Source organism: Brachyistius frenatus, unplaced genomic scaffold (genome assembly GCF_029030835.1).
Source record: "Brachyistius frenatus isolate BFR_SWC_R1_liver_20210118 unplaced genomic scaffold, ASM2903083v1 Contig_23, whole genome shotgun sequence".
NCBI lineage: Eukaryota > Metazoa > Chordata > Actinopteri > Embiotocidae > Brachyistius > Brachyistius frenatus.
Window position 1 is genome coordinate 4,195,859 of NW_027210622.1, and position 20,556 is coordinate 4,216,414.

The following is a 20,556-nucleotide window of genomic DNA, read 5'->3' on the forward strand; positions in this document are numbered from 1 at the left end:
TATGACATTTTGCTTCGGCTTGACACGAATTTATCGTTATACTGACTTACCATTAAAGTTGAGAAAATTATTGCAAATTACTCTTGATCGTGGTGGGGTTTTTTTTTGCATGAGAGGTGCGGTATTTAAAATAGGACATAAAGTTGGAGCTGAAAGGAACAAACCTATTTTCATAATACTCTTAATTTTTCACTGTGCATAAAACAGGGAATAGACGCTAAATTGAAAGTCAAAGTGTCATGCCAGCTTTTGAAACCTTATTCTAATCGCAAAAACAGCACGATATCAGTTTGTATTTCTGTGTGCTATTGTTTTTACTTCTGTAGAGTTGCGTTAGCTTAGCTGGTATCATCAGTTACAGTCTGAGGCGGTGAACTATCTTGTCAGCTGTGACTCTTCGGTTAAGTCACTGACCGGCCTGCCGACGTGGCGGGGCGGAAGAGGAGCCGCAGGCTGGCACCAAACGGGTGAGCTGCACTGTCACTTTCACAAAAACAAAACTGTAATTGAGCATTATAAGTGTCTGTATTAGCTGAAGGACTGAAAGCTGCAAACAAACCAGCGATTACATTTAAATGCATTTGTTGCAGCGCTGACAATGTGTTTGTGTTTCTCGTTACGAAGCTCAGAAAGAGTATTTGTCACATTGGCTTTGAAAGGCAGTATAACAGTGCTCTTTGTTGCCTGTCTGATTCATATTGTTTCATATGTTGTCATGGTGGAAACTTGTTTTATATTGTGTTAAAAGAAGCAGAGGAGTATTTTATGTACACTTATACGGATATCAGCAGTATGAAACATGATTACACTCATGAATGAACTATGTTGACAACATGTTATCAATCTTTCAGCATAGTTTTGGCCTCTAGTGCAACATTTAAAAAAAATATTCTTGTTGCTCTGGGTCGCAAAAGGCATATTGTGGCTTGTATTGCAGGCTCAAATTGGAAAAACATTTTATTCTTTTACATTAAACTAGACATGCTAGTAGACTTTTCATTTGAAACAAAGGCTTTTAATTTTGAATAGATACTGAAAGTTGTTGTATTTCGCCAACCAATAGTATCATCACACTGTTAATCCGCTATATAGTGGACAAGTGGCCAATCTAAACACAATCTCAGTCACTTACTCACTCATTGGTTGATATAGGTGTTTAAAGGGCTAAAATACACAGTGGTTTAGTGAAGTGGTTTATTTGTCATCTGGCACATACAGTTTATCAGTGATCATACGTTGCTTTATGACATTTTACAACCAAAAAACTGCCTTAAACAAATTTAACAATACAGGCCGACGGTCATATCAATGTATGTACAGCATCTGAACACAAGATGGCGAAACTGCAGTAATTTACAGTATTTGGTCGTTGCTTTAATGAACAAAACCTTCAGTACAAAATTATTTGTCAGAAGATTGCAGAAAGACAAAAAGTGTATCTAATTAGTAGGTGCAGCATATATCAAGTTTATCAGATAATCACAACAAACATTTTTAATTGCTGTGGCAGTTTAAACTTAAATTGATAAATAATGCTGTTAAACTGGCACTATTCTCAAAACAAAGTCCTTGTACACAATAGTAATGTCCTCAGACATTACAATAATGAGGTGCAGCTGCTGAAGATTCCGTATCGCTATAAATAACCTGTCAATATCTCCCTACCACAGTCTTTATGTTTTCATTCTAGACATCACACATTACCTATTTTAGACACAAGTTTGTTCATTGAAAAATACATTGAGCTGAAATAATTTAGAATTGTAGGGAAGCAACAAACAGTAAACACCGTTTGCAGGTAAACAGAAGGAAAGAAGTGTATTGTAGTGTTTGGGAAGTGATTGACAGTTACTTTGGTAATATGGTGAAATGTGTAAAATTAAACTTAATTTCAATGATATGCACGTTAAGAAACAGGCCTTTAAACTTTGTGCTAAAGGGGTGGATATTCAGAGAGCTGGGATATAGTGTTTTGCGTAAGCACATTCTTTTTTCAACATTTTGTCAGGTCGTGTCTCTGCAAAAATGCCCTGGATCCAAAGTCTACTGTTTTCTCTTATTAAAACTTTTTTCAAGACTGTGTGGGATTATACAGATTGTGTTTGATTGACATCTCCTTCAATCTTCTCTTAGACAGAAGAATTTTCACAGTTATTAGCAGTTTCTCCAATTCCCAGCAGAGTTCCTCTCAACTTAATCCTCCTGCAGTCTAATCAGTCAGAGTAAATAAAACTATGAGTTTCTCATGAAAATATGTGTAAACATTAAGACAAAACAATTGTAGAATACTGCAAAAGATGTTTTGTAATTTTCAGGGATGAAACATCAAACACTACACATCATGTCTGTCACCTTTCCAGAAATAAAACATCTCTGTAAGATCTGTAAACGATATGCTGGTTGCAGGATAATCACAAAGCACAGATCACTTGACTAAAACTGTATAAATCCATCCTCTTCTAGATCACCATGTCCCAGGCTGCCCCCCCTGACGCAGACACCACCCCGCCACCTGCCCAGCCCCCCCACACTGACCCCGAAGCCTGTCAGGATGTCCCAGCAGCCCTCACGCCACCCTCAGCCACGCCGCAGCCTCCTTTCATCCCTGAGAGTCTCGACCTCCCACCGGCCACCGAGGAGACAGCCGCAGAGGACGCCGCTGCCAAAATGGACACATCAGAGGGTCAGGCTGACCAGCAGGAGCTTCCAGCTGAGGGTCAGGTGATTGAATGTGACCAAGCAGTGAGTCTGGAGCCAGACGCAAAGGCTGCCGAGGAGGATGTCGAGGTTTGTAGCTTCAGTTTTTCAACGTTCAGGTTTAGTGATATTTTCCTGACACACAGCACTGTGCCTACAGTTTAGTAGAGTGAGGATGCTTTTAAGTAAGCAAACAAAAAACCCTAAAATTCCTATTTGGTGTGACCACCCTTCGCTTTCAAAACAGCGACAGGTCTTCTTGGTACACATTTTTTCAAGGTACTATGCAGGTTGGTTGTTCTAAACATGTCAAAGAATGTGTCACAGTTCTTCTGATTCAGTGTCCTCCGTCTCTTCATGTGATCCCAGCCCGGACATCCACATGGCGATGTCCGGGCTCTGTGGGGGAAACACCATCTGTTGCAGGACACATTTTTGTCCTTGTTACTGAAGAGGGTTCTTTGTGACTGGCTGATCTGTTCTACAGCCTGGTCAAATCTGCATATTTAAAATAAATACTAATATAAAATGATGAGCTACTTATATAGTGTGTGATCAAATACAAGAATCAAACATCTGCCATCAGGAAGAAGACTCAGAAGAAAAAGAAGACTCAGGGTGAAAGAGCACAATTCTCTAGATATAGATATAAATCAGCTTGGTGCAATCTTACGCTCATTTAGAGCTGAAAGCATTAGTAGATTTATCAATTAGACAATCAGCAGAAAATTGACAATTACTTTGATAATTAATTAATTGTGGAATTCAATTTACATTTTTCAATCAAAAATGCAAAAAAAAAATAGATTGTTCCAGCATCTCAGTTGTGTTGTTTCACTGCTTCTCTTTGTTTTAAGTTAATGTGAGAGTTTAGTATCTAGATTTTTGAATTTCTATTGAAGTAAACACATTTCAAAATGCACCTGAAGATTTGGGGAATTGTAATTGGCATTTTTCCCAGTTTTGTCACATTTTATTGACCAAACAAGTCACTGATAATGAATCATGATATAAAAATAGTTTCTTAACTGTGATGTGTGGGGCTGTGTGTGCAGAGTTCACTCCAGGAGAAAGAAAAAGGTTGGGGCGGATGGAGTTCATGGGGAAAATCTTTTCTGAGTAGTGCCACCTCCACAATGGGTACGTCCTCTGTTTTAACTCATGTTTTCAGTTTCCTTTGCCTTCTCCCCCGTCTTTTCCTTAAGACAGCTTTATACACTGTCCAAACCTCTTAGACACCTGTCTGACGTCGGATTGAAGTGTGTGTCCAACCATTTCTGTAACTGAGCTGTGATTTACACACACACACACACACACACACACACACACACACACACACACACACACACACACACACACACACACACACACACACACACACACACACACACACACACTACCCCAACACACACATTTTTGTCTCCTGACATGGCTGGACATCGCGTCTTATGAACTTGTTCAGTATAATATAAACCAGCCCTCATACACAATCCCTCCTCATGTAGCTGTGTCTTTAACTTTTGTTTCTGAGTGCAGGTCAGAGCTTGACCTCAGTTAAGGTGAAGGCAGGAGAGGCTCTTCGTCTCCACAGGACCTCAGTAGGAGAGGAGGCACAAGAGGAGGAGGGAGCAGAGGAGAAGAGAGAGGGAGGAGGCGAGAGCGAAGAGGCCGACCTGTCCAGCTTAGGGGAGTCTTCTTCTGAGAATGCTGCGGCTCCTGGCAGGGGTGTTTTCTCTACAATCACACACGCTGTCCAGAACACCGTGAGCGAACACACACACACGCACACACACACTCACACTCACACATTCACACACACAAAAACATTATATATAGAAATTCAGCTCCGTAAGATACATACGACTTCATAGTTGCTTGGGGAGTAAATAAAAGGTCTTTGTCAATATTTGTTTGGCTACAGAATCAGATCTGACAATTCTTGCGTAACAGAAACAACATTTATCTTAAACTCATTGGTGAAGGCCTGATAGGTACTGTTGTCATAAAATAATTACGTGGTAGGTCAGAATTTAATAAATAATACTTAGTTGTGACATACTTTGACAGTACATTTAATTATTTTAAGTCAAACTTTGGCTGTCATTTCATTTACCTTCAGTAATATTTACAGTTATTAAAAAAAAAAAAAAGTCAAACCGCTTTCTTTAAAACTCCCTGATGTTAAGGGCTTTCAGAATTTGATAATTTTCCCTCTTCTGTCTCCCTCCCGTCTGTTTGTCTCTCAGGGTAAGTCAGTGATCAGTGGAGGTCTGGATGCCTTGGAGTTCATCGGAAAGAAGACCATGACTGTTCTTGCTGAAAGTGACCCAGGTTTCAAAAAGACCAAGACCCTGATGCAGAAGACCGTTTCACTGAGTCAGGCATGTACACACACACACACACACACACACACACACACACACACACACACACACACACACACACACACACACACACACACACACACACACACACACACACACACACACACACACACACACACACACACACACACACACACACACACACACACACAGCTGTTTTCATGTGTATTATTTGTGTGTGGACAGAATAATTTGGTGATTTTCAGTAGAAATCTACAGTTTATAATGTCTCTAAAGTGACAGCTCTGCACTGATGTCATATTGATGTGACACTGTCATTTTTCAGATGTTGAAAGAAGCCAAGGAGAAGGAGCGGGCACGTCTGACTCACCATCCAATCAGCGCGCCTACAGCTCACTACGGTATTCTTTTTGATGACTACCAGGGCTTGTCACACCTCGAGGCCCTGGAGATCCTGTCCAATGAGAGTGAAGCAAAGGTACAGCTTGAGTGTCAGGGATGTAGAGCACTTTTTTTTTACAAACACGGTCTGTTTAAAATAGTCTTACATCTATTCTTAGGTTCAAGCCTTCCTCTCCTCCCTGCACGAAGAGGAGCAGGAAGAGGTGAAGAAGGAGCTGATTTTCATCAAAGAGATTTTCATCAAGCAAGAGGAGGAGGAAGGAGAGGAGGAAAGAGAGGAAGAAGGAGGACAGACGAAGGATAACGGTGAACTAAGTTCCCAATTACACTGTTCTACCCCCTTATGTGAGTGACCCAGACCAGCCACCAGACCTGCTGGAGGTAGAGGCGATCCCTGAGCACTGACCCAGGGTCAGGTAGACTTTGGAACACTTCGACAGGCTCCTGGATCCAAACTTATGTTTCACTTTGGTTGAATTTTAGTTTTTTAGAAGAGAAGACAAAAAAAAAAAAAAAAAATCTTCTTTTTGATAAGGTTGAATGTTGCTCCAATGATACAGACGTGTACCTCAGGATGTTGTCAGTTTGGTTACAGGTGCAAGAGAACATATCTCTTAGTACACACATCTCTGATGTTGGGCGAAAAACAAACTTTTAAAAGGGCGCGCTAACAATTTTACACCTAAAAATCTGTTAACTTCCCATGTGGAGTTTGAACGATGTAGACATTTAAAGAGCAGGAATTTTTTTTTTTCTTAAAGATCAGTTGCATTATGGGAGGTCCCATCGCTTCTGGAGCTTGATCCATGTTACAGGCCACAAACTTATGAGACTATGATACTAAATTGTAACTCTCATTCTCATCACACCTTGTGATAATGATACACATCTGCGTTATTACCACAGTGGTGATATATCTATATAACATCTCACAGCAACAAGATGAAAGGCTTCACCAACTGTACTGTGCTACCTGAGTTAGCCTCCCACACAGGGTCTAAACTCCTGTCTATCTGACCTGCAGCTAAAAGACAAACATCCCCCCAAACCACAGGTACTGTAGGAAGAATTATTAGAGTAAGCGATGCTAAATCTCATGTTTCAGTTTATAAAGAAAATAGAGTTGGTAATATTTTCTTTAGAGTTTCTCCTTGAATTGAAACATCTGCGATTCTCTGCCCTGACTTGTAGCAAACATGACAAGATGGTAAATATTTCAGCCACCATCTGTTCTTTGTGATTATACTGACACTGAGTGAATGAACCAGAGAAGATATACATTTTTGATGAAAGAAAAGTAAAAAGAGCCGTCCTGATCTCCCCAAACACGCTCACTACCCCCAAAACATAACCCTCCTTCTTTTCTGACCTAATCTACCCTCTAATAGAATTCTACAGTTCTTAAGCTGTAGTTCTTTTAGGGAACTATGACTGACAGGTCTAACTGATCTCTGGGAAATCATGATAATTGCATTGCTACTGCACCGCCATCCCAAATATCTTAACCTGCTCCAATAATTCTGATTTATTCAAACTTTCAATTTTGACACATCACTGTCAGACTGTGAAATTAATTGAGGTCAGAAACAGAGAGGCAGAGAGGCAGAGCGGCAGCCAGGAGGGATTCAGTTTCTAAAAGATTTTAGCAGAGAAACTTAGTGTCAACAGAGGCACAGTCTGCTTTAACATTTTCCCCTTGTCAGACTCAGAAAATCCAATTTCTCAAAAGAATGACTGTTTTGTCTCAAATAATATTATCTGTGTCAGGAACATACACAAATTAATTTTCCTCAAACCTTCGATCTTTATGGGAATCAGTGTTGTAGACGTTTTGTTCCTGATCTTCTGCTTCTGCTAAAAAAATGTTCTACCAAAGTGAAACTCTGTGTCAAGGGGATGCCAAGGTTTGGTTTTATCTCTCCAGTCTCTTATCACATTACATTTTAAAGGGTTTTTGTAAACTTGCGACAGGAACCTTCAGGCGGTGTCTCAGCAGTGCACAGTTCAAAGCAGGCAGGTGTCCCTTCACCTGGGGGGGTTTAACATGGTGCCTGATCCAAGGTTGGTGTTCAGGGGCCGCTCACACTTTCACTTCACAGACTCAAGGAAAGCCAACAGCAACAATCCATCAGATCAAGACATTCAATCAGCATGTGTGCCTGATATGTAAAGCTGTAACTGTAATTCTGATGCATGGGTTTTCAGTAATTTGGAAATAAGAATATGATTTCTATTATTTTTATGACAGGTGGTGTAGATCTGCATGTAAGTTATGACTGTAACATATGTTGTGTATATTCAAATATGCTGACATGACGTGTGTGTGTATGTGTTTGTGTATTTTTGCCAGCTGCTGACGGCGAGGAGTTTGTGAGTGTCCTCACTGAGCTGCTGTTTGAGCTTCATGTTGCTGCAACGCCAGACAAACTCAACAAGGTGACTCACACACAGTCACAGAAAATGTTAGTGATACAAACACTGTGGTCTTTCTGCAACTGTGAGAATTATCTTGAGGGAAAAAAAGGTGCCCACACCCCTAATAGATGCTCCCAAAATGAGGAATTGTTTGGCACAGTTGCAATGCTTCGTATGCCTCTGCTCAGGCGACTGCAGTGGCTGGAGGCATTGTGTTGACCGTCCAACTCTTGTCAACGTGATATATCAGGAACGCCTTGAGGATATTTCTATTTAGATTTTGGTGGTCAAAGGTCGCTGTGACCTTACTAAACATGTTTTAGGCTATAACTCAAAAATGCATAAGCTTATTATGAGAAAATTCCACACAAATGTCTAATACAGTGCATCCGGAAAGTATTCACAGCGCTTCACTTTTTCCACATTTTGTTGTTATAGCCTTATTACAAAATTGATTAAATTCAATTTTTTTCCCCCTCAAAATTCTACACACAATACCCCATAATGATAACGTGAAACAAGTATTTTTGAAATTTTTGCAAATCTATTAAAAAAAAAAAAAAATCACATGTACATAAGTATTCACAGCCTTTGTCATAACACTCAAAAATGAGCTCAGGTGCATCCTGTTTCCACTGATCATCCTTGAGATGTTTCTACAACTTGATTGGAGTCCACCTGTGGTAAATTCAGTTGATTGGACATGATTTGGAAAGACACACACCGTCTATATAAGGTCCCACAGTTGACAGTGCATGTCAGAGCACAAACCAAGTCCAAGGAATTGTCTGTAGACCTCCGAGACAGGATTGTATTGAGGCACAGATCTGGGGAAGGGTACAGACAAATTTCTGCCGCATTGAAGGTTCCAATGAGCACAGTGGCCTCCATCATCCGTAAATGGAAGAAGTTTGGAACCACCAGGACTTTTCCTAGAGTCGGCCGCCCGGCCAAACTGAGCGATCGGGGGAGAAGGGCCTTAGTCAGGGAGGTGACCAAGAACCCGATGGTCACTCTGACAGAGCTCCAGTGTTGCTCTGTGAAGAGAGGAGAACCTTCAAGAAGGACAACCATCTCTGCAGCACTCCACCAAGCAGGCCTGTATGGTAGTGTGGCCAGACGGAAGCCACTCCTCAGTAAAAGGCACATGACAGCCCGCCTGGAGTTTGCCAAAAGGCACCTGAAGGACTGTCAGACCATGAGAAACTAAATTCTCTGGTTTGAAGAAACAAAGATTGAACTTTTTGGCCTGAATGCCGAGCGTCAATACTGGAGGAAACCAGGCTATATATCACCTGGCCAATACCATCCCTACAGTGAAGCATGGTGGTGGCAGCATCATGCTGTAGGGATGTTTTTCAGTGGCAGGATCTGGGAGACTAGTCAGGATGGAGGGAAAGATGAATGCAGCAATGTACAGAGACATCCTTGATGAAAACCTTCTCCAGAGCGCTCTGGACCTCAGACTGGGGCGAAGGTTCATCTTCCAACAGGACAACGACCCAAAGCACACAGCCAAGATAACAAAGGAATGGCTTTGGGACAACTCTGTGAATGTTCTTGAGTGGCCCAACCAGAGCCCAGACCTGATTGAACATCTCTGGAGAGATCTGAAAATGGCTGTGCACCGACGCTCCCCATCCAACCTGATGGAGTTTGAGAGGTCCTGCAAAGAAGAATGGGAGAAACTGCCCAAAAATAGGTGCCAAGCTTGTAGCATCATACTCAAAAAGACTTGAGGCTGTAATTGCTGCCAAATGTGCTTCAACAAAGTATTGAGCAAAGGCCGTGAATACTTGCGTACATGTTATGTTTTCGTTCTTTATTTTTCATAGATGTGCAACAAATTTAAACAAACGTTTTTGGGGTGTGTAGAATTTTGAGGATAAAAAATATACTTCATATTTTAAGACTTAATTCTCTGAAAGAAAGATAATCTGAATGTAGTAATGTAGATAATCAATGTGTTTAATATGGAATGATTCATTTTACCATTTGAAAACATAGGGTGCAGTATGGATATAGCTGTTTGAGCCTCAGGGCAAATCCATCAAAAGGAAAACAAATCACACCCTATAACTTTTGATGAATTGATTTTATAAAAACGTATGAAGTATAAATTCATTATATTAAAAAACTCTAAAAGTATAGATTCAGTGGGACACTTCAGGGTTCACCATTGCTATTGGCAGGTGATCTACAGATACTCAAGACACCAAGTTTGTTCTCCTTTTCTATGGAAGTCTTGGAAATTAGTCTTTAAAGTAGATGAAGTCCATTAGAGTTGCACCTTCATGGACATTTAGTCCACAGAGCTACAGAAATATACTGCCACCGTCTAATTAAAATCCATTCGTCACTGCTGCAGTCTTAAGTTATAATCTTTGAAGTCCTTCTGCATAATCAAATTCACATACTGTATATAGAACTGACATTAGCATATAATCATGTATATGAATCTAATTAGAATACATCAGGATGGCGATCTCTCACCACGCAGAGCTTATGGATGGTAATTATGCATCTCCAGGCTCGAATGAGGGCCCATGATTGGGTGAGCGCGGTGGAACTGCCTGTCACTACGGAGACCGTTGGCAGGGAAACGCAGGACCAGCCAGGAGGTGAGGCGTCGCCTGGAGAGAACGAAAAGGAGGAGAAGAAGGAAGAAGGAGAGGAGCCAGGGCAGAGGAGCATCGAGGTGGAGGAGACAAAGGGCGGAGAGGAAGAAGAGAAGGAGGAAGAGAGCGACCCCAGATCTGTCGAGGTGAGGTCACTCAGCAATGGTAAAACTTTTTCTTTGAATTTTAAATTTCACCACCTGTCCTCCTCCTGTCACCATCTGATTTTATTAGCCTGTTACTCTCTGTGTGTGTGTGTGTGTGTGTGTGTGTGTGTGTGTGTGTGTGTGTGTGTGTGTGTGTGTGTGTGTGTGTGTGTGTGTGTGTGTGTGTGTGTGTGTGTGTGTGTGTGTGTGTGTGTGTATATCTATGTAAAGTATGTGTGTGTTCATCTTCATCTCTTCAGGCTGTCTACCTGTCATCAGTTGGCAGTCTGGCAGAAGTGACTGCTCGCAGTATCGAGCAGCTCCACAAGGTGGCAGAGCTCATCCTCCACGGACAGGAGCTGGAGAAACCTGCCAGAGACCAGGCACTCATCCTCACCAGGTGTCTGTGTGTGTGTGTGTCTCTCTGTGTGTGTGTGTGTGTGTGTGTGTGTGTGTGTGTGTGTGTGTGTGTGTGTGTGTGTGTGTGTGTGTGTGTGTGTGTGTGTGTGTGTGTGTGTGTGTGTGTGTGTGTGTGTGTGTGTGTGTGTGTGTGTGTGTGTGTGTGTGTGTGTGTGTGTGTGTGTGTGTGTGTGTGTGTGTGTGTGTGTGTGTGTGTGTGTGTGTGTGTGTGTGTGTGTGTGTGTGTGTGTGTGTGTGTGTGTGTGTGTGTGTGTGTGTGTGTGTGTGTGTGTGGAGTGAGGTTTGCTCTAATCTTCATTTGCTCAAATTTTTTGTTCCAGGTTGACAGGTGCGATGTCTAAGGAAGTGGAGTGTTTGGCCAAGAAGTTCTCTGATACGCTGCTTCTTGTCGGGGTGAATATTATTTTGATTATATATGTTTTGGCATTGATAAAAAAAATCTAATAAAACAACCAAAACCAACAATGCATCAATAGCTTCTGACAGTCCTATCTCATCTGTGGTTCTTAGCCTTAAAAAACACTAAAGATGAATCTGTAAATTTTTTAAGAACAGGTTTCATAAATACACATTCATTTAATAAAGGGTGAACAATGCTGTTGTTGGTTTTTTAGCAATTGTGCAGCAAACATAAGTAAATTGTGCATTTGTAGGGGACTATTTTCAGCTGCAGTCTTATACATATTTGTTGCGTTAATGAGTATTTACAGCAACAGGGCAGTATGTGCAGGATTAACTCAAAACAAACCAGCGGTTGCATTTATTGAAGGAAAACGTCAGCCCCTGCAACAGCGTGACTCACTGTTGTGTATCTGGCAAGCTTCTGGGCGAAAGCAGAACTCTACAGCTCAGATGTATTGAAAGATTTATCAGGCATTGACTGCACAGCAAATATTTGTTTGTAGGATCAGTTCTTTTCCTTTTAATAGGAATTGTTGAAAATAAGAAAACCTTTTTCGAATTTAGTTTTTTGTGTTTTCCAGCCAAATAATATATTGTTAATAAACACACTGGAGACAGTGACAAAACGGATTGATCTTATATTGATTTAATCACTGTTGTTGTCTCTCTCTCAGTGCCAGACTAAAGCAGAGGAGCTGAATCCCCTGGTAGACAGTGTGCTGCTGGAGGTGAGATTTTTCCCAAATTATAATGAAGTGATGATTTATTGAAATTAATGACGTTGCAGTCTTAGCCTTATGATGACTGCTGGAAACGTATAAATAATCAATGTCACTAATGTGACAAATGAATATGTTTAAATTGTTAATGGGGAATCAGATTAAACCTGCAAAACATGTAAAGACATGTTTAGAAATTAAGAATTTAAAAAAAATTAAAAATACATTTAATAAAATAAAATAAAATAAAAATTGTGAATTTTGTTTTAATATGTTTTTAATATTTTAAGCCTTTCTATAAGTATTTTATTTGTATTTATATTAGTGTACTGTATTCTATACACCCCCTTAGGTGGACAATATAGTTGTTTTTCTACAGAATTGTATATTGCTCCAAAACAAAACACAACCAGAAATTTTTTTTTCCCACTTTCTTTTTATTCTCTTAAATATAGGCTATATCTAAACCTGACTCTTAACCTGGTTGTCCATGCAGGAAATGATGATGATGATGATGTTGATGATGATGATGGTGATGGTGATGTTGATGATGATGATGGTGATGATGATAATGACTGTGATGTAGACAATAATGATGATGATGATGATAAAGATAATGGGTCTCCTGTCCACAGGGCTCCAACAGTACCAACTATGTCCAGAATGCATTTCAGCTGCTGTTGCCCATCCTGCAGATCTCCCACCTCCAGAGCCAACCGTGCCAACCTGCCACAGAGCCAGCAGCACAAATACAGCATTAACACACACACACACACACACACACTACCAGCTCACCCGCTTGTCTTAATGTATCTATTGTTGTACAGTAAAGTATACAGAGTAGATATCTCAGATTAAGTGCTTTTGTCGACAGTAAGTGCCATAGAGTTGCAGCAGACAGAAGATATTATTATATATAGAGATAATATAATCTTGACTATAACAGTTTAATTAACAGGTCCATGTAGAGATGGACCACGTCCAGCTTGTATGTGTGTCTCTTTTATCTATGAATGTTATTTTGTTGATATTTTGCTTTACGGAACCAAACTGTGTTCAAGCTCAGCGTTACTCATTCTGTGTAACAAAACAATGATCATCTTTAAAAGCTGAACCAAAAACAGAAAATTAATGATTGTACTGAAGGGACTCCACATTAATGTATATTAAGCTGTCTTTGCACTTCTTGTTATTTCAGCAGAAAGGATGTTGACTTACACTAGTGAAATGGGTTTTGTTTAACTGTTTGAATCTTGTTTGAGACAAACTGGCAGTATTAGTAATTATACTCATTAATTTTCAGCTTGCTTTGTTTTTAAGTTAAATTATATGAAGCAACACTACCTTATATTTAATTCTTATTAGGTTGGGTTTAAAAGATTTCTTTTCATACTTTACGTTAGTGTCCTTTTCCCTTTTTGTTTCTATTTAAAGCGTAATGTAGATGAACTCTTCTCATTATGTTTTGTTGTGCTGCTGCACTTATACAGTAAGTGTAGTTCAATATTTTAGGACTTGTTAATTGTCTTTCTTCCCAAGAACTAGATGACTGATATCACTCTCTGTTTGCTACATTAGATATGGAGCTGCAGCTAGTTAGCTAAGCTTAGCATAAAGACTAAAAAAGGTAAAACAGCTATCCTGGGTGCAGTGGGCTAAGAAATATTGTGTAATATGAAATCATAATTTGACAATTTAAATGAATAGCTGTTGTTAAACCACAAAGTGTCTTTTTTTTTTTTTTTTTTTACCGATTTACACCAGCAATTATTGATTTTGTGTCTGCTTCCTGCAGCAGTGGAAACGAGTTATGAATACAACCGTGACATATGCTGGTTCAAATGAGGCGTATTTACATGAGAGGACAGATGATTGCTGCCCTCTTGTGGTATTCACGACATCGGAACTCAAAATTTTAAGTAAGCCCCGAGATGTGACGTGTTTGTTGACATTTACAGAAATGGCAGAAGCCATTGTAGTTGAATTTAATGTTAAGTTAATATATTGTCATGTACAGTTTTTTGTACAGTTTAATTTTTTTTTTTGCTAACATTCAGCTATCACGGATGAACTGGCCACCTGATAAATGAAGTGCAATGTTGACTCTTTTTTCAGCTCTTTTGGGGATGCATATAGTCATTTGGATGGAAACGCTTCACTGTGTGAACAGAGAGCTACTACGAACAACCTCCTTCACATTACCACATTGTTTTTGCGTTGTCATTTGATACATTATTGTTATAAAAAATATTGATCATTGCCGCTTTAATGCCCAAGGTACAGATAAATGAGTACTGTGTTTATCTCTTTATTAGCTTTACACATGCTACCAGGTGAATTTAGTTACTTTTGAACAAAGCCAAGCTGGCTTTTTCCTCCTCTTTCCAGTCTTTATGCTATGCTAACTGGTCGCGCAGTTGTTATTCATGTCATGTTCTTTGTAGGATTACAGTTCGAACCCTAAAGAAAGCATTACACACAAACATGCAGATGTTTTTTGATTTTGTCCTCCCGATGAAAGCCTTTATTGCTACTTTGCCAGGATCTAAATTAATATACTTCTTTCTCCCCAGAGGTGCAGTATATAGCACAAACACTTCCTACATTTCCCCCCTTTTCATTGTTCCCACTGTTACCTCTAACCATAGAGTTGAATTGGTTCGTAGTTTCCAGCCTACAATTATTTAGATCTCTTAGAAAGATCTCATCTTCCTTACGTCTGATTCTCCCATTTTAGAGATGCATTGATGCCGGCAAGAAAGCCATTAAGCAAAGAAAATATATGTCAGTCCTGTCCAAATGTTTTAGCTCCTTTCAGCTATAAACAGATGGGGCAGGGCTGTTAATCAGCTGTGCTTCTGCTTGAGAATACACAATGATTTGTATCGCAGATTAAAAAATGTTTGGAGGCCAAACCATTCATTAAAACTTCGGACAGTTTACTAATGTACTACGACTGTCTTCTAATAAAGTGCCCCTAAGACTGTTTGAAGATGAGAGGTTGAAAATAAACAAGTTTTAACCATCTTTAGGAGGCTCAGATATTTTTTTATTTTCTCCATTAATGTGGCTGGTAAGTGATCCAGTTGTTTTTATTTTTCTCCAGTGTGCTTTAAGACAATTTCTGTACCCCTCTGTCTGCTCCTCTGTCACCAGGCCTGCTCCTCTGTGACAGAGGATGGGAAGGAATGGACTCGATGATGCAGATTTGCTATATATAGACAAGATTAAAAAGGTAGTTAACACAGAAGTTAGATGACAGTTAAAAAATAATCAACATGATTTAATCTTATCTATTAACACTTTAATTTAATTGTCTGTTGTATTTCATTTGTTTAGGCTGTAACCCTAATGCTTATCCTGTAAACACTGATTATACAATACACACCGCAGTAAAATATAGTGCAACGAACAAATAAATGCTAATAGTTTTAGTAAGCATATTCTGATAAATATGTACATTTACTTAAAGGTACCCTGTGGAGTTTAATCATTTTTAAATTAAATTAATTTTAGAAAGCACGCCTTTTACTTCTAGCAGAGTAATTTTAACTTCTATCCTTGTGATCCTCAATAGAAACAAACTGATGCAAAAAAAAAAACCACTTAAGGTTTTTCAGTTTGTATGATATTTCTAATAGTGAGTTTACCAGTATAGCAGTGGTCAATGTTTCCATCCAGTAGAGTTTCTAGGCCATCTGAAAAATATAAGTGAAGACTATTAACACACAAACTTAAAAAAAATTAATCTGACTCTGACAGTGTGTTTGTGTGTACGTGTCTTTCTATAGTTGTAAGGACCAATTTTGGTTAGAAGTGCAATTTGACAGTTCAAATTCGGTTTTAGGCTTAAGGTTAAAATTAGGCAGCGTTAGAGTAAGGCTTGCGTTTAGGCGCTTAGTTGTGATGGGTAAGGTTACAGGAAAGGGGCAATGAAATGCATTACGTCAATGAGTGTCCTCACTACTATCGGCACAGCTATAAACATGACTGTGTGTGTGCATGTGTGTCTATGTGTCTACCTTGGCTCTCAGCTTCTGCAATAGGTGAGAGTCCTGTCCCTTGAAAAGAGATAAAGGTTGTCAGAGGACAGAAACAACAGATCAGTCAATTGATTTTGATTGATTATGATTGCATAAAGGAACTGACCTGACCAAGACTGAAAGCTATATGAGTGGAGGTCTGTCCCTTTAAAGACAATAAGTTGCAGCAATACTTTGTTAGAATCCCCTTAAAAGGCATTATGATATTACATATGAATTATTGTGCAATTTACCTTCTGGAGTGATGCTGTCTGTTTGCTTCTCACCATCTAAATTAAAGAGTATCCAAAACAAACAGTACATAAGACATTGTTTTTTTTATTATGTATTTCATGAAGAGGTGCACTTCTGAAAAATTAAATATGAATGGTTTCCTCTTACTTTTGAGAGGCAACACACTGTCACGTCTGCATTTCACAGATGGTCATGACATCACTATGACATGTTATGAATATATGAAATAACCATTAAATTCAGCTGATCTTCTCTACATTATGATGAAAAGTGCACTGATTTTCAGATGATTGACATAAACTCTGATAGAGTGACGCATGATTACCAGGACTACTTGAAGCTAATAGTCATCAGGATTTCTTTCAGATTTCCTGTGTGTTAAACAAATGAAGGAATATTTGTTGCTGTCTGAAATGGACTTTCGCTTTTTGCACTTTTTGACTCTCTTTGTAGTGATGTTCTCCTATGGACTGATCCCTGCCATTTAACCATGTGTATTTCAACACTTTTCTTGCATTATAACATTTGTCTTTTTAGATTGATTTATGTGTTTGAATAGATCTGTTTTGTGCATTTGTGTTTGCAAACACGTCTGCCTCAAATTGCCTCTTAAGGGACAGAAGAGGTATTTTGAATATTACAAAATACCATGTTCACTGTAAGATGAAGTTTTGACGACACGGATTGAAAGAGAGTCTCTAAGTTAGTAAATAGAAGCAGAAGTAGAAAACTAGTGGATGATAAGATTCACGAGACACACATTTGACTTGTTTACCATTTAACTGTTGACCAGTAAAGTCGTAAACAGCAGGGCACACCTTGGACTTTTCTGCCAAAGAAAAAAAACATTTTCACATCAACTTGAAAACATTAAACTAATCCAGTGAGCTAGTAGTGTGTGTTTGTGCGTCTTACTGCACAAGCGTTTTCCCCAGTAGATTTGTCCGACCACAATTGTAACTATAGTCAGCAACACCACGCAGAGCAGAGCCAGCCAGAGCACTCTGAACACACACCACCACTCACCTGCAGCAAGGACGGGGAAAAAGATAGAGTCGTTTAGTTTATACATTGTAAGAAAGAAAATTTACATCACTATTTCCTAAAACAATCAGTTAATTTAAGCATGAAATATGTGAAAAGAATAACATATTCTCAGCTAATAAAAAATGCATAGAAAGGAAGAGAGAGGAGAAAAGCAAGTACAGGAAATGAAAACTTGAAATAAAGACAGAAAAAGATACAAGCAACATGAATAAGAAAAAAGAGAATAAATTACAGAAACTAGAGCAAAAAAAGGAAAGGCAGGGGAGTATGTGGAAAAGTCTGGTGGAAGTGGGGCAGAAAAACTGAGTGAGATGGATATCCAGCTTTCACCATGCACACTGGAAAATATGAGTTAGTCGTAGCTTTAAGCATGGGGGAGTGCTGGAGAGCTGAACAGAAAGAGAGCAGGCCAAAATCAATACAGGCTTGAAGAAACATACAGTAGATTAAGATGTACTGTAGTCTTGGAAAGATTGTGCAGTACAGAGAGAGGAGGAGAAACAAAGTCACAGAGCTGAAATTGGAGTCAAGAGAAGGAGAACTGAGGGAAATTTGTTCTATTGAAAAAAAATTACTCCATTGTGGACTGAGAGAGAGGGCAGCTCCGAATTAAATGAAAACTGATTGGCCAATTTCCTCTGCTCCTATTGTGTCCTATCTGTTCTCATCTCCTCTCCCATCTTACAGTAAAGCCACGCTGGCCACATGGGGAACAAAGAAACACTGCTCCTTCATCCCGACACCAACCTTTCTGTGTCCGTTTCCATGGCAGCTTCTCCTTTGCTGTTGCAGTCAAAACTGTTTGATTGGCGAGCCAAAGGAGACAGTGGCTTTGATTGGTTGGTTCAGAGGCTAGCTGCAGAGGGAGGCAGCAGTAGAATGCCTCCCGTGGTCCTTCATCATCACCCTCCTCCTCAGGTGGGTGGAGGTGCAGGGAGCTGTGGTTACTGTGGCCATACAAGGTGAGATTCAGGGTCTCTGCATCACTGAGTTGAAGCTCGACTGACACCTCGAGATGTAACTTTAGAGCTGTGGATGGATAGATGGATGAATGTATTGATGGGAACATAGTGGCCTAAAATTATCTACTGATTTTTAATCAAAACTGAGAGACTCTGTAAGGTTGTACTCGGGCACAGCGGTGCTTGGAGCTAAATGGAAGTAGAGTCACAGTTGGTCTGTTGAACTAAACACAGTCCTTTCACAGCCATGTTACAGAGAGTTGCATCATTAACTCGTAAAATGTCTTGATCAGAATACCAGAAGACAGCCATGCTTTTAATTTGGCTGTTATGTTAATTAGCTTCAGTTTATCTAATCTGCTGCTAGATATTACAGGAAACACTCGGGATATGTTGCAGACAGGTAACCTGATCCAAAACTGAGCTAACTGTTCTTTTTTGATCAAAATTAGTTTCGCAAGTATTTAGTCATGAACCAAAGTGTTGGAACAATTAAAATTTTGACCTTATAATGGTGCTGGATGAAAATTCAGGGGATCATTAAAATGATCACAAATAATCCACAGAATAAAATAATTTTTTCACAGCAATACATCAAAGTAAATAATTCAGTCATTCGTCCTGTGGACACCACGAAAGTCTTCAATATTTCATGGTATTCCATTTAATAGTTGTCTGTAAGATATGTCAGTATAGAAATACCTGAAGTTGAGATATTGCTATGTAATTCGTCAATGTCCATATCCGTTTTACACATGAACCAGCTCGTTTCTGGATCATCTCCACCTCCCCTGGAATCCAACGATGCTGAATCTGTCATGTTACTTTGATTCTTTTGTATGCAGGCCTGCTCCCACATTTTACGATCTGGAGTCTGAGAGAGGTTGCACATATCCTTTCTCTTAACTTCAGAATTTCCAGTCTTCCCATTCACCTCCTTCTTCATCTGATTCCCTCGTTTACAGGGTCGGTAGGGACGGCAGAGGAAATTCACTTTTGACACTGACAAGATAAAGAAAATTATCAACAGAAAATTCCAAAATATTTTGTTTTTTTTTAAATGGAAAAACAGCAAACTGTTTGCAAGTCAGAAATCAAAACAAGATCTTAAAATGGAAGCTGTTGCCTCCAGTTTGTATCTGAGAGAAAGAGACAGAGAGAGGAAGACATAGAGGGAGAGACCAAAAGAAAAACCACTGAAGGCAAACATGTACGTGAGTACAAAGGTCACAGCAAGCTGCTCTCATAAAGATCAACGTTTTCAAAGCAATATAGTACAGAAACATTTTGAAAGCAGCTGTCAGTCAGTGTTGTTTGAAGCTATATTTGGGTCTGATTTTTATCTTCCAAAGAGAGACAGAAGGTTGAATCTGAGGGAGTCTATGTAAAGAGGAAGAAACAGCACAAAGACCCGAGAAAAATAAAGTTGACTTCCTCTAAAGCTTCACTTTGTTATGACATTTGAACAAAACATTGATGAAAACTAAACCAAAATTAACAGTTTTTCCTATTTAATGCTTTAAATGGTTGTGAACTGATGAAGTGAAGTGAAGCATGTGGACAAAGACACACACATACACTCATAGAGCAGTTCAATGTCCATATGTAGGTGTTTGTATGACCCACCTCTGTATAATGTGAAGAATTCTGGGAGGCAGATGATGAAGACAAGGATCACGAGGAAGAAAAGTTTAGCCAGTGCTACTCTTGTCATTGTTGTACCGTAAGATCACACACACATTGACTCACACACACACACTTGTTCACACAAACACAGGCATGACTCGTGGCTCGTGGTATCTCCTTCCTTCTCGAGTTTTAAAGAAACACGTGCATTTGCATGCTGCTTCTTCCCTTAGAGGTAGCCTTTGGTAGAGTTTAAGAAGCACCTACGTTATTGCTCATAATTTATGTAGAGGCGGGTGACAATGCAACAAAAACCATTTCACTTCCTATTACACTTCCTGTCATTTTCTCAGAATGTGTGAGACTTGAAGAGTTGGAGGGATAGCTAAGGTTTCTATCAAGAGAATGTAAGTAGAAATGTTATGTATTTGTTTGGGTGAAGCCTATATGTAGAGAGATCGTGGGTGCAACCTTCCTATT

At 39.5% G+C, this 20,556-nt stretch overlaps 2 protein-coding genes across 9 annotated transcripts; one reads left to right on the top strand and one right to left on the bottom strand.

Annotated features, from left to right (window-relative positions):
* The first annotated feature begins 399 nt into the window (after positions 1–399).
* fam114a1 (family with sequence similarity 114 member A1) lies at positions 400–14,267 on the top strand. Of its 4 annotated transcripts, none has more exons than XM_069697465.1 (13): positions 400–467; positions 2,464–2,787; positions 3,753–3,837; positions 4,234–4,460; positions 4,944–5,078; positions 5,368–5,520; positions 5,603–5,789; positions 7,795–7,880; positions 10,390–10,623; positions 10,884–11,023; positions 11,364–11,436; positions 12,120–12,173; positions 12,800–14,267. In XM_069697465.1, exons 2-13 carry the CDS (start codon positions 2,470–2,472, stop codon positions 12,923–12,925), a joined length of 1,818 nt encoding a protein of 605 aa, XP_069553566.1. In that variant the 5' UTR covers positions 400–467; positions 2,464–2,469; the 3' UTR covers positions 12,926–14,267. The 4 variants fall into 4 exon arrangements, 3 of the variants coding, with proteins under 3 accessions (XP_069553566.1, XP_069553568.1, XP_069553569.1); XM_069697467.1 differs by having other exon boundaries at positions 5,603–5,750; XR_011310870.1 differs by lacking the exons at positions 10,884–11,023; positions 12,800–14,267 and having other exon boundaries at positions 12,120–12,171.
* LOC138620338 (uncharacterized) lies at positions 12,804–20,338 on the bottom strand. Of its 5 annotated transcripts, XM_069697470.1 has the most exons (11): positions 20,077–20,338; positions 19,153–19,452; positions 18,236–18,517; positions 17,357–17,467; positions 17,217–17,270; positions 16,441–16,476; positions 16,314–16,352; positions 16,187–16,225; positions 15,815–15,862; positions 15,295–15,375; positions 12,804–12,890 (listed from the first exon to the last, which is right to left on the bottom strand). In XM_069697470.1, exons 1-10 carry the CDS (start codon positions 20,162–20,164, stop codon positions 15,314–15,316), a joined length of 1,059 nt encoding a protein of 352 aa, XP_069553571.1. In that variant the 5' UTR covers positions 20,165–20,338; the 3' UTR covers positions 12,804–12,890; positions 15,295–15,313. The 5 variants fall into 5 exon arrangements, with proteins under 5 accessions (XP_069553571.1, XP_069553572.1, XP_069553570.1 ...); XM_069697471.1 differs by lacking the exon at positions 12,804–12,890 and having other exon boundaries at positions 14,475–15,375; positions 16,187–16,219; XM_069697469.1 differs by lacking the exon at positions 12,804–12,890 and having other exon boundaries at positions 14,475–15,375.
* Between the last annotated feature and the right edge of the window lie 218 nt (positions 20,339–20,556).